Genomic DNA, 13,439 nt, shown 5'->3' with positions numbered 1-13,439 from the left:
TCCCTCTCTCTCTGCCCCTCCCCCGTTCATGCTCTGTCTCTCTCTGTATCAAAAATAAATAAACGTTAAAAAAATTTTAAAAAAAAAATGCTTTTTAACCTTGTTTGAGGTTGTCTTAACTGTTTCCTCTGCTTGCTGAAACTTGCACATACTCACCCTTTAACAATCATGAACTCAGTATGTTTGTCCGCATTACGTAAACCCTGGGTGCCCACACTTTCTTAATCTCACTCTTTAATTTTTCTCTCTATTACTTCCTCTCTTATCTCTTCACTCACCACAACTTTTCATTTGCTCTCCCTTCTCTCTTTCAGCTCCCTGGCAGATAATTTTTAAACTAAACAACAGCTGAACAATATCCTCACTGTTCCACGTGTCTGAGTATGCACGGCACGTCCACACTTGCTCAGATCAGAAGGAAAACACAATTTCTTCCATTTTATTTCTTTGCATCAAAAGTGATTAAATCTGTCTGCATGACCTTCATACATCAGACCACTGGGCTATTTTAAAAGTCTATTTAATAGAGTAAGTCAAACTGCATTCCCTTGGTAGAAGGAATCTTTACCACCAAACACTGCAGTAAATGCCAAGGGAACAATGCATCTTTTATGGACGGGAAAAAAAAGAGACACTGCCATCTTACAATTGCTGAATTGTTTAAATTATACGGCAATCCATGCTAGATACATATTTGCATTGTTGTACAAGTATTTTCTTAGTTGGGTTAAAGATGGCTTTTTGAAGGCAACCCTACTGTTGCAAGGCAGACTTAGAAAACCCTGTTACATGCTCCAGTACATTTAATTTTATTACCCTGGCCAGCAGTGTTTCAATTTTTTAATAAAAGGCTATCAGCAAGGAGGTAGAAGACTGCAAACAATCTCCAGCGACTCGGGAACTGCTCTGTTTTATGGACTAATGGCTATAGTAAAGCTTTCAGTAAAAAATTTTAAGCAGCACTTTCCTTTTTGGTGAGAATCAATTTCACAGCAGTTTTTTTTTTCGACCTTATCTAAGATTATAAAGCTGAGTTGGCTATTTTGAAGTGAACGGGGGAAAAAAAGAAAAAAAAAGAAGAAACATTTTCATGATAAAATATTAGGAGAAGAAAATGAAGAGAAACTATCCAGAATTATATTAGCAATCCCTAGTTGGGTTTTTTTTTTAATGTTTATTTATTTTTGAGACAGAGACAAAGTGTGATCAGGGGAGGGGCAGAGAAAGAGGGAGACACAGAATCTGAAACAGGCCCCAGGCTCTGAACGGTCAGCATAGAACCTGATGTGGAGCTCAAACCCACGAACACTGAGATCATGACTTGAGCCGAAGTTGGACGTTCAACTGACTGAGCCACCCAGGCGCCCCAAGCAGTTGCTAGTTTTAAATATCAGAATTCTTGGGGCGCCTGGGTGGCTCAGTAGGTCAAGCGTCTGACTTCAGCTCAGGTCATGATCTCGCCGTTTGTGAGATCAAGCCCCACATCAGACTCTGAACTAACAGTGCCGAGCCTGCTTGGGATTCTCTTTTTTCTCCGTCTCTCTCTGCCCCTCTCCCGTTTGCATGCACTCTTAAAATAAATAAATAAACTTTTAAAAAAAGATGTCAGAATTCTTGTAAATAAGCTCTTTCTTGCTTTGATGTTTGAGAGTTGAATGGTGAATTCATTCATTCATTTACTTATCACCCATTGATCACCTACTCCATGCAAGGCACTCAATTAAGCACTAAGAATATAAAGAAAAGAGACATGTGCCTTGTCCTCAAGAAGTTTATAGTTAAGTGGGGAAGATAGACATGTGGGCAAGTATTGTGTTATGGTTATGTCTGAGGTGCTATGACAGAGTGGCAAATGAGGAACTGGGGGTGGGGGGCTGGGGAGTTTAAGCTGAGGAGGGTGAGAATGGTCAGAAAGTCTTCCTGGAGGCATCTATAAGGACAAGTGGGGGTTAGCTGATTGGAGAAAAAAAGGAATAGGAGTTAAAACTTTTCCTGTTGTAAGCAATAAACAACCCAATACAAACTGGCTTAATCAAACAGAGACTAGGGATGCCTGAGTGGCTCAGTCAGTTAAGCGCCTGACTTTGGCTCAGGTAATGATCTCACAGTCTGTGAGTTTGAGCCCTGCATCAGGCTGTGTACTGACAGCTCAGAGCTTGGAGCCTGCTTAGGATTCTGTCTCCCTCTCTCTCTTCCCCTCCCCCACTTATGCTCGCTCACTCTCTCTCTCTCTCTCTCTCTGAAAAAATAAATAAGCATTAAAAAAAAAAAATGAATATAGTGGCTCATGTACCTGAAAGGTCCAGGGAATTTGGGCTTTGGAATTTGGGTATAGCAGGATCTAGGGTCTAGTACAATGTCATTAGAAATCTGCCATTGATGGTTTAGCCAATAGCATCTCCCTTCTTACTTGCTATATTACCCCAAATTTATTCATTTTCTTTGGAGTTGCTGTGCCCTTCAGGAGTGGCTGGACACAACTAATTATATTTGTAATGATCCTATTTCCAAATACAGTCACATTCTGAAGTTCTGGGAGTTAGGAGTTAAACGTATGAATTTGGGTCGAGGAGGACACACAGTTCAATCCACTACACCCTGTCTATCCTCCCTGTCTCGGATCTCCTGCTGGTACCTCCCACTGGCTGGACCCACCTAGTGAGTAAGGGAGCCTGGTGGAAGTGAACCATAAAGTCAGCCTCCTGAGGCACAGAACCGGGTGGGAGAAGTGTAGACCTGGAGCCACTGTTGGGTGGACAACTGGCAGGGTCAGCCACACTGGCCAATGGCACCTGCATGCTTGGCTTCCACATTGCAAGATGGTACCCAGACCCGAAGTAGTGCTGTTGTGAGGGTTCCAGTGGACTGGGAGAAAGCAGTAAGTACAGTTACTCAGAATCAAGTTCCAGATTTAAATAAAATCCTTCTGTGACAATTCCAAAAGCATGTAGTAAGCCTCCTACTATGTGCACTGTCTTTTATTAGTCCCTGCTATCAGAAAATGTGCTAATCCAAGGATGACTGGAGAGGGGTGCCTAGGTGGCTCAGTTGGTTAAGCTTCTGACTTCAGCTCAGGCACGATCTCACAGTTCATGGGTTCCAACACCACGTCAGGCTCTGTGCTGACAGCTTAGAGCCTGGAGCCTGTTTCAGATTCTGTGCCTCTCTCTCTCTGCCCTTCCCCTGCTTGCACTCTGTCTCTCTCTCAAAAATAAATAAACATTAAAAAAATTAAAAACAATAACAAAAAAATAAAGATGACTGGAGAAAAGTCTTCAGAATTCTTTACATCACCCCAAGCTACTGTTTGTTGATGTACTTATAAACCTCATAAAAGACTCATGCATATTTCATCTAACCCAAAAAATCAATTAACCTCTCTTCCTTTGTCCTACTCAGACATGTGGACAAAGAGTATAATTTAATTCTCTCTTCTCTTTTTTCTCTTTAGAGAAAAAGAACCAAATTCATTGCCTGTGATTTTCTGACTGAGTGGTTATACAAGTAAGTTTTGCATGTGTTTGAATATTCAATGACCCTAAGGATTCAATAGTGTTCATTTGCAAGCAGAATAGCAACAATTGACTTGAATTTTTGCTTATTGTTTTCTTGTCAATCAAAATATGGCATCGTTACCAGTCAAAATCCAAAGAGGATAGGGGAGTCTTTCACGGAATTCTTCTCCATTCCATTTGTGGAGCAGTGGCTGAAGCATCAGTAAGTACCAACACAAGGCCTCAAATAATTTATTCCTATTTTAAGATTGTGTTAATGATAGTTTTCTCCAATCCAACTAACTCATGTAATCCATCCAGGACTCCAGGTGAGTTTTATTCGTGGTTCTTGTCTCTAGCTATTTTCAGTCCAGGCTAAGAGCATCCTATCTGTGGTGATTATTCTAGAAGCACTTCAGAAATAAATCAGAAAAGTTAAAAAATTCTTATCCTAAGTAATTCATCTCTCCATTCTCTCTCCTCACTCTTTCTCTCTTCCTCCCTTCTTCCCTGCCCCCCTCAAGGTTATTATGTCTCAAGAAATAGGACTAATCTATTCTACGTTTAAAATATTAGAACATGACAGATAAATTTAAAATTCTCCTTGACCATCATATGAGTTCTTCTCTCCTCACAAAAGTAATCAGTTTAGTCTATAGTCCTTCCAGAGCTCTTAAGGTTGGTTAACCATGTAAAATTAGATTATATCATATAAAATTAGTAGTACTATTTGCTGTGAGTGATTTCTCATCAATGTAATGATGATAATGGCAAATAACATTTATTGAGTGCTTATATCATTGTTCTCAGCATTTAACACTAATGAACTAACTTGATCCTGATAACAATGCCATTACCAGCCCTATTTTGCAGATGAGGAAATGCATGCATTATTTTGCAACTTGCTTTTGTTTGCTCTCAAATACATGCTTTTGAGATCTAGCCCTGTTGATTCAATCACACCTAATTCCTGCCTTTGATGGTGTTATAGTATATTTCATCTCTAGATTTGCATAATTCACTCATTCATACAATAAGTATTTATTGAGTACTACAATGCACCAAACATCATTCTAGGTGCTGGAGGTAAAGCACCTTCCTTGCCTTTATGGAATTTATATCCTAGTGGGGGATGACAGACAATGAACAAGTAAGTTCTATAGGGAAAAAGAAAGCAGAGAGGGGGAATGCAGAATATCGAAGGGGCTTAATTTTGCATAAGGTGGTCAGGAAGGATCTCACCTGAAAGATGACATTTAAGCAGTGGTCCACTATTTTAGATCATAGGTGGAAGAAAGGTCAATTTAGAGAAAATGATGTATATTTAACTTGTTGCTTTGAAATGTTTTCATGCCAGCCCTTTGTGAAAACAATGTAAGGAAACCAGGGCATTAGAAAATTAAGCAAGGCCTGTAAAACCTCATATTAAACAGAATGAAAGACCTTAAATTAGACCTTTAGCCTTCGAATATCACTTTTTTTGTTTGTTTGTTTAGATATGCCCTTCTTGAGAATGCCAAGTTGAATAGACTCTTGACTGACTTTCTTAATTTGGAGAATTAAATATACCCCAGATTTTACCAGGGTTTTAAAAGATTTTTTTTAAGTACTCTCTGGGGGCGCCTGGGTGGCTCAGTCAGTCAAAGCGTCCGACTTCGGCTCAGGTCATGATCTCAGTCTGTGAGTTTGAGCCCCGCTTTGGCTCAGTGCTGACAGCTTGGAGCCTGGAGCCTGCTTCTGATTCTGTCTCCCTCTCTCTCTGCTCCTCCCCTGCTCACGCTGTCTCTCTCTGTCTCTCAAAAATAAATAAATGTAAAAAAAAAAATTTTTTTTTTAATTTAAGAAAAAGTACTCTCTGCACCCAACAAAGGACTCAAACTCACAACCCTGAAATCAAGAGTCATATGCTGTACCAACTGAGCCAGCGGGGCACCCGTTATCAGTTTTTTAAAAATCAGGGGCGCCTGGGTGGCTTGGTTGGTTAAGCATCTGACTTAGGCTCTGGTCATGATCTCACGGCTTGTAGGTTCCAGCCCCATGTTGGACTCTGTGCTGACAGCTCAGAGCCCAGAGCCTGCTTCAGATTCTCTCTCCCTCTCTCTCTGCCCCTCCCCCACTTGTGCTGTCTGTCTTCTTCAAAAGTAAATAAACATTAAAATAAAAATAAAAATAAAAATCTGAGACTAGCAAAACATTGAAAGGAGAATGAATGATCTTGGAAAACCGTGTTTTTTTAATTAGCTTCCAAACCTGTGCCTAATTTTGCCCACTATGAAAATGGAAGGCCCATAATGTATTGAGTATAAATGATTAATAAGTGGAAGAGTTTGCATATATTTTTCTAAGACAAGGTTTTTTCAGTATCATTCTCCAAGTTATTGCTTTGCCTTGAAAATGAAGCATTTTCTCACTTCTGATAACCAATGAAAAAGAATCTTAAAGATATGAGAACTTCTCTAAATAAGAGTCCTCTCAAATCCCTAGTTATTTATTATAAAAATATCTTCTGGGGTGCTTGGGTGGCTCAGTCGGTTAAGTGTCTGACTTTGGCTCAGGTCATGATCTCACGGTTCGTGGACTCGAACCTCGCATCAGGGTCTGTGCTGACAGCTCAGAGGCTGGAGCCTGCGTCAGAGTCTGTGTCTCCTTCTTTCTCTGCCCGCCCCCCCCCCCCCCCCCCCGCTCGCATTCTGTCTCTCTCTCTCTGTCAAAAATAAACATTAAAATTTTTTTTTAAATAAATCTTAATTTAAAATGGTTGCTCACTTCCTCTGGCAACTCATATAAATACACTAAGAAAGAGCAAAACTGACCATTTGACTTTAACTCCACAAGAACAGAAATACAAGAGCTCTCTCCTAACTGGCATTTGTATCCTCTATTTCTGTAACCTTTCAAAGAGATGCCAAGAAGTGTGATAAAACTTTAAATTATATTAATCTACTTTGATGCAATAAGTATTTTATTGAACACCTACCAAGTGCAATGCACAGAGCCTGGTATTGTGGAATAAATAGAGATGAATAAAATATGGGCTCTGGCTTTGGGAGTAAGAGAGACATATTTACAACTAAGTATAGTTTCTGTAGCAAGTGTTCTAATACAGAGGCTAAAGCACTGAAGGGAAATGGGGAAGCACAAGACCATTCACAGACCCTCCTGACAGGCCTGGAGCCAGCCCAGTTGGGGCAGCAGCCAAGCTGGTTGGTGCCCACATTTGGTCTTGAGAGGGAAGGACTCAGGTCTTGTATCCTTCTCAAAGATACCAGAAGAGTCAGAGAGATAAGTAAGAACCAATGTTCTTAAAGAGAATGAGCGCAGGAGCTGGAAACAATATCTAATCCAGGTTTTTTGAACCTTAGCACTATCGACATTTAGCACCAGATAATTCTCTGATGCGGGGCTGGCCTGTGCATTGTGGAATGTTCAGCAGCTTCTCTGGCCTCCACCTACTAGATGCCAATAGCACCTCCCTAAAGCCATCACCATCAAGAATATCTCCAGACACTAGCAAATATCAGGGGCATGAGGGATCAAGTGGGCAGGGAGACAACAAAATAGCCTCTGGCTGAGAACCTCTGACCTAATCCAGTGGTTTTCTACCCTGGCTGCACGTTAAAGTCATTTGGGGAGTTTTGTTGCCTGGCTTCCCCAAGACCTATTAAATCAGACCTCTTAATTCAGGGTATAGTCCATGTATTGGTTTGTTTGTTTGTTTGTTTGTTTGTTTTTTAATAGCTTCCTGGGTGATTCTAATATATACCCAGAGTTGAGACCTCATCCATAGAGCAGAAGAAATACTGTGTTCAAATAAATAATATAATTATGTTATACTATTAATAAAGAGTATACTTGAAGTAGTAAATAGTATAATTTCGCCATTCCTCTGCTAAGCACTTTTACACATATTATCTCATTTAATCTTAGTGCCAACATTAAGATGTAGGTCCCAAAACTGAAAGGAGCCGGAAGTTGCAAACGAAGTAAGGTTGGTCTTGGGCAAATATGGGGATTGTTGGGGGCAAAATAAATGGGCATTTTGAGTAGGGCTTAAGGGTACAGATTGGAGGAAGATGAATTTTGAGGGTAGACTTTGTCAAAGTTTTCTAAAGGAAGCAAAATATAAACTAGCACTTCCAGCAGTTCTGGGCTGAGGTTAAGAACATGAGCTCTGGAGACAGACAAACCAGTGTTCAAATGTCTCCTCTACCAGCTTACTAGTCGTATGACCCCGGGTAAGTGTTTTAGCTTCTCTTACCGTGTAACAAATTACCCCAGCACTTAGTGGCCTGGAACAGTAAACACTTGTTAAATTCTTACAGTTTCTGTGGATCAGGAATTGAGGTGCATGCTGCTCAGCTGGGTGGTTCTGTTTCAACCACCTGTTTCAAGGTTCAGTAGTCTTCTGAAGACGTGACTGAGCCTACAGGAGCCACTTTCAAGTTGGCTTACCCACACGGTACCACACGGTGCCACACACACCCACAGGCTGAAGGCCTCTGTTTTTCTCCACACGGACTTTTCCATGGGCTGCTCGAGTGTCCTCACCACATGGTAACTGGCCTCTTCCAGGGTGAGAGACTCGAGACCAAGAAGGAAGCTGCAGTGCCTCTTGTGACCCAACTTGGGAAGCCAAACACCTGCACCTTCCACCACATTCTGTTCATTAGAAGTGAGTCACTAAGTCTAGCTCATGTACCACATGCAAGGGGAGTGTGATTAGGCTCCACCTTTTGAAAGAAGGAGTGTTAAAACCACACGCGGACATATTTTAAAAGCACCCCTGCAGGTCACTCTCTAGGCCTGTATCTCCTCGTTAGTGAAATGTGATTGATGATCATGAAGATGCAGTGAAATGGTGCACCTACACATGAAATCGTGAACAGGCCCAGTCTGGAGCAACATGTGCCTTCCTAGTGGCCACTGTTGCCATCAGAGGACACCGTGGACTTTAGACGAGACATACAGCAGAAAAGGGTACTCATGGCCAAAGGCAGGAAGGTGGGAGAAGGCAGGACTTGGTCCAAGCACAGGAAACCAACATAGCTGACTCATAGAGCATGCCGACATATAGGGAGGGGATAGGAGATAAGGCTGGAAGGGAGTCAGGGGATGGATTTTGGTTTAATGTAAAACCATCAAGTTTGGGCATTATTCCATAAGCACGAGAGAGTATTAAAAGATTTTGGAGCAGAGGCATACTGTGAGCGAGCTGCTTTGGCAGGATAACTCCCAAGAGTGCAGCAGACCACCTGGTTCCAGCCCTAAGATCTTGAACTGGGACAACAGGAATGGAAAGGAGGACCCTGTGATAGGTCCAGTGGATGGATGGCACAGGATGATGAGTTTGGGGGTGAAGAAATGTGCCTGGAAAGGGGAGATTTGCTGGGCGAATGGAAGCCCATGATAGAAGCAAAGAGACGTGGCTGGAAAATCAGGCTCAAGGGTAAAGATGAGGATTTCTGTCTTGGGCACGTTGAGACTGAGGCGTCCATATTGGAAATATCGGTCTGAAACTCAGAAGTGGAGTCTGGAGAGAAACATTGATTTTGGAATCAAGATCCCCATGTCAAATGTACAGCTACAGCTGAACTTTGGAGTGTCCCAGAGTTGGTCCAAGGGTTCAATGAAGGAGGCACTTACTCTAATTCATGTGGTTGGCAATGGTGACCATGCCTTGTCTTGTCTGCAAAGCAAATCATTGTTTCCACTTAGGTTATGTTGAGTTGTTCAGTGGGGAGGGAGTAGGGGTATATTAGTTTTCTCTTGCTGCTATAACAAATTACCACAAAGTTTTTAACCAATGCAAAAGTTATTATTGTACAGTTTGGAAGTCAAAAGCCTGACATGGGTGTCCCTGGGCTAAAATCAAGGTGTTGGCAGGGCTGCATTCTTTCATGGAGGAAAATGTGTTGTCTCTCTAGGGGAGAACACATTTTCTTGCCTTTTGCAGCTTCTAGATGCTGCCTATATTGGCTGGTGGTGACTTCCTCCATCTTCAGAGCCAGCAATGTTACATATCTCTGATCCTGTCTCCTTAGTCACATTTCTCTGACTCTCTTTTTCCCTCCCTCTTTGACTCTTAGGTTACATTGGCTCACCCAGATAACTGAGAATATTCTCCCCATCTCAAGGTCTTTAATTTAATCACATCTGCACAGTCCTTTTTGCCGTTGTAACATAACATAGGTTATAGGAATTATGATTCTTTCATGTTTAGGTGCCATTTTTCTGCCTACCTCAAAGAGTAATGGAGAATATGGGAAAATTGGAAGTCCCTCACTGGTAGGGATCACCTACATTTTCTTGGGGATCACTGACATTTTGAAATGGTATTATGGGTTTTGCGAAAATGATACATGCTCAGAGAAAAAAGTAAAAGTATGAAGGAAAAGGTACAAATCACCTAAGAGCCTGCCTCTCAGATGTAACCATTGTTGACATTTTAGTGAACTTCTTTTCAGAGACTTCTATGTGCATATATACACATATATTAGGTATAAGAAGATGTATGTCTTCTTCTGAGACCAGAACTACAAATGAGAGGAAATTTGGGGTGAAGCGGAAAAACTGACCAAGTTCATGGTGGGTCCTGTCATTCTGATTGTTCATTTAGGTGTAGAGGCACCTGCTGTGAGGGAGACCCAGGCAGGTTCTGGAGGCTTGTGGGGGAGGGAAGGGGGTGTGCAGCAGCTGCTGTGGTGAAATTGGTAGGGAATCAACTAGGGATAAATAGGGATGGCCCAGCTGATGGCCCGAATTTGTGGTGCATGTAAACAGCCTGCTTATGTGATTATCACCAGCAACCCTCTGCAACCCTGGAAAGGGGGTGGAGAAAGCAGATGGTTGGATAAAATCAGGGCTGAAGACTAGCAAAGCTAATATTAAGTGGAAAGTCTAGACTGGACCTAGGGGATCTTAAATAAAGGGGAAGCATCATTAACTTTTCTAAGAATAATATCTTACTTTTTTTTTTTTCAAAAACTACCATATTTTTTGAATTATGTCAACAATTTAACCACCAATTTTCAGAAAGAGAAAGAAATACTACATTATGTGTTCACTTTAGAAGTGAGAAACATACCAAACTTGGAGACACTAAAGTGGGGTTCATGTGGTTTTTGAAATTTCAATAGGTAGATTTTATTTGCTTCATGATTCAAAGGAAAACTAAAAAGAAAAATTAGGAGGCAATTGGAAATTTGAATACTTAATAAATAGTTAATGATATAGGGGCACCTGGGTGGCTCAGTCGGTTAAGCGTCCAACTTCGGCTCAGGTCATGATCTCACTGTTTATGGGTTTGAGCCCTGCATTGGGCTCTGTGCTGACAGCTCAAAGCCTGGAGCCTGCTTCAGATTCTGTCTCCGTCTCTCTGACCCTCCATTGCTCATGCTCCTTCTGTCTCTCTTTCAAATATAAAAAACAAAATATTAAAAAAAATTTTTTTGAATAGTTGATGATGTAAAGAATTATTCTTTTCTTTAAGGTATGATAATCATTTCATAGTCATGATAAAAAAAGTTACTGCTTTTTAGAGAAACATGCTAAAACATTTATGAATGAAATATGAAATGGTATGGTGTCTCTGGGAGGGTTGGGAGCAGGGAGTTACACTGTATAACTGACATGCAGAACAGTAGGATTGAAGCTGGCTGATGGTGACGTGGGTTCATTTTTGTTTTCCTGTCTACTTTTTTATATCTTTGAAATTTTCCATAATAAAAAATTAAAAGGAAAAGAAACAATGAGATTTTTCAAAGCTCCTCATGACCACTTGAATGATGGATGAGCCATGGGCAAGGAGGTATTTATTGACTGGCTGTCAGCCGGGAGGGTTGAGGGCTGTTCTCCACTGGAGTTTGCTGGAGTGACAGACAGTGGAAGAGACTGAGTTTTCATATGATCATGCTGAGAAACTCAAATGGCATGGAAGGAAAATGGCCCTGGGGCAAGGCAAGAGTAGCAGGTGTGGGACATGTGAAAAGCCTAGTGCTGGAGAGGCCTTGGTCACCCTTCCTGAGACCTGACTCTGAATGCACATGACTCACCAACCAGTTCCCTTACCTCAGCCTCATTCTCCCTTCACATTCTCCTCTGATGCCAAACCCACTTCTCCCCAGCAACAATGAAAGGAGATTAACATGATCAGAGCCTTGGGCTTGCCCTAAAGAACATGGTTCTACTAGTACTTTTTCTTACAATAAATACTTTTTTTGTAGAACATGATAAGTCTTTTAGGCTTTGCAGGCTGTATATGGCCTGCAAATTGCTGATCCAATTACTTCAACTCCACCATTGTAGCAGGAAAGCAGTCATAGACAGTATGTGAATAAACAGACATGGCTTAGATTCTAGTACAACTTTACTTACACAAGGGTGATGGGCCACATTTGGCCCATGGGCTATAGTTTGCTGAGCCCTGTTCTAGATACCAAGAACGTTCTCAAATCCTAGTTTTGCATAAGAGCTAAAAACAATTAAATGAGCGTGAGTGAGAAAGATGGAAGGATGGATAAGGTTACGACCAGAGCAGAAATTTGGAAAATTGAGATATGAGAGTCTTCAGGGAATCTGAAGCCCATTCTAAGATGTGACCATTCTATTGAGTGATGGACATAAGGGAAGATGGGAGTCATGGAGTCACGTGGATTGGAGGCCATGGTGTTGGAGGTGTCATCAGTATGAATAATGAAGTATCTGAAAAGGCCAGTGGGGGATGGGTTGGGGAAGATGACAGCACGTCAAATCCTGGAGCTGTCAAGGGTGGTGTAGGAATATCCTAGAGGACAAAGAAGTGGCGGGAGTGGAAGTGTAGGAGTTAGAACTTGGACTCTGGGGGCGCCTGGGTGGCTCAGTCGGTTGAGCGTCCGACTTCAGCTCGGGTCATGATCTCTCAGTCTGTGAGTTCGAGCCCCGCGTCGGGCTCTGTGCTGACGGCTCAGAGCCCGGAGCCTGTTTCGGATTCTGTGTCTCCCTTTCTCTGACCCTCCCCCGTTCATGCTCTGTCTCTCTCTATCTCAAAAATAAATAAACGTAAAAAAAAAAAAGAACCTGGAATCTGGATTCACAACTCTGCCTTCCAAACCAAGTTTCACCATTTCCAGTTGTGTGACTCTGGATGAAGATGACTTAACTGCTCTCAGCCTCAGATTTTCCATCTGTAAAATGGTCTTTCAAGTAAACAAAGCTAGTTTCTTACCTAAGAGGAATTCTAGTGCCAACCATTAAGGGGATACCATTTTTCTAGTACTGATATGTTTATGAATAGGTATGTTCCAGCTATTTAAAAGTAGTTATTTATTTGTTCATTTATTTAGCTGATGTTTATTGAATGCTCAAATGTCCTCTAAAATTATAGAGCCCAGACATATTCATAAGCTGGTTGGCTACTGTTTATTGGATACTTTGTACCATGGAAATATAACACAGAGAAACATGGTACCTGTCTTCATGGATAGTTTTTGTGTATAGTTGGATTACAAAATGCATGTACTTAATTTATACTAGTTCAATGACATGCCTTTGGGGAAAAGAGAGAGAAATAAGATTTTTAAAAAACCAAGCTGTTCCCCTTGCCATTCCACTCTATAGGCAAAAGCATAAATAGGGCACATGACTCAGCTCTTTCCTTAGTTGTTCCCAGTGTTATGTGCCCTTCATAACATGGGCAGCTCATAAGACAACTACATGCTTCTGTTTGTATGTCTGCCTACCCACATAACTACCTGCCAACCAAGCATTTATATAGTATGTACTCGGGTACTATTCTGAACAGTTGATAAATATTAACCTAATTTAACTTGTATGACAACCCTACAGAGTAGGAAATGTTGTTGTCCCCGTTGTAGTAGTCAGGCTATTTTAGGCCGAGTTGCAATCATAAACAATACTGAAATACTCAGTAACAGTTTACTTCTTGCTCATAAAAAGACTGACACAGTT

The 13,439-nt window shown here is 41.4% G+C and overlaps 1 protein-coding gene across 6 annotated transcripts in view; it reads left to right on the top strand.

The window, feature by feature from the left end:
* IQCK (IQ motif containing K) overlaps positions 1 to 13,439 on the top strand; it is a 124,832-nt gene that overhangs the window by 28,356 nt on the left and 83,037 nt on the right. For all 6 annotated transcript variants that reach the window (XM_042970938.1, XM_007087296.3, XM_007087294.3 and 3 more), the window contains exons 5-6: positions 3,452 to 3,504; positions 3,640 to 3,717. In XM_042970938.1, coding sequence (XP_042826872.1) covers positions 3,452 to 3,504; positions 3,640 to 3,717 — 131 coding nt within the window. The remainder of the gene's footprint in view (positions 1 to 3,451; positions 3,505 to 3,639; positions 3,718 to 13,439) is intronic.

Source organism: Panthera tigris, chromosome E3 (genome assembly GCF_018350195.1).
Source record: "Panthera tigris isolate Pti1 chromosome E3, P.tigris_Pti1_mat1.1, whole genome shotgun sequence".
In the NCBI taxonomy this organism is placed as follows: domain Eukaryota; kingdom Metazoa; phylum Chordata; class Mammalia; order Carnivora; family Felidae; genus Panthera; species Panthera tigris.
This window is presented reverse-complemented; position numbering and strand designations above follow the sequence as displayed.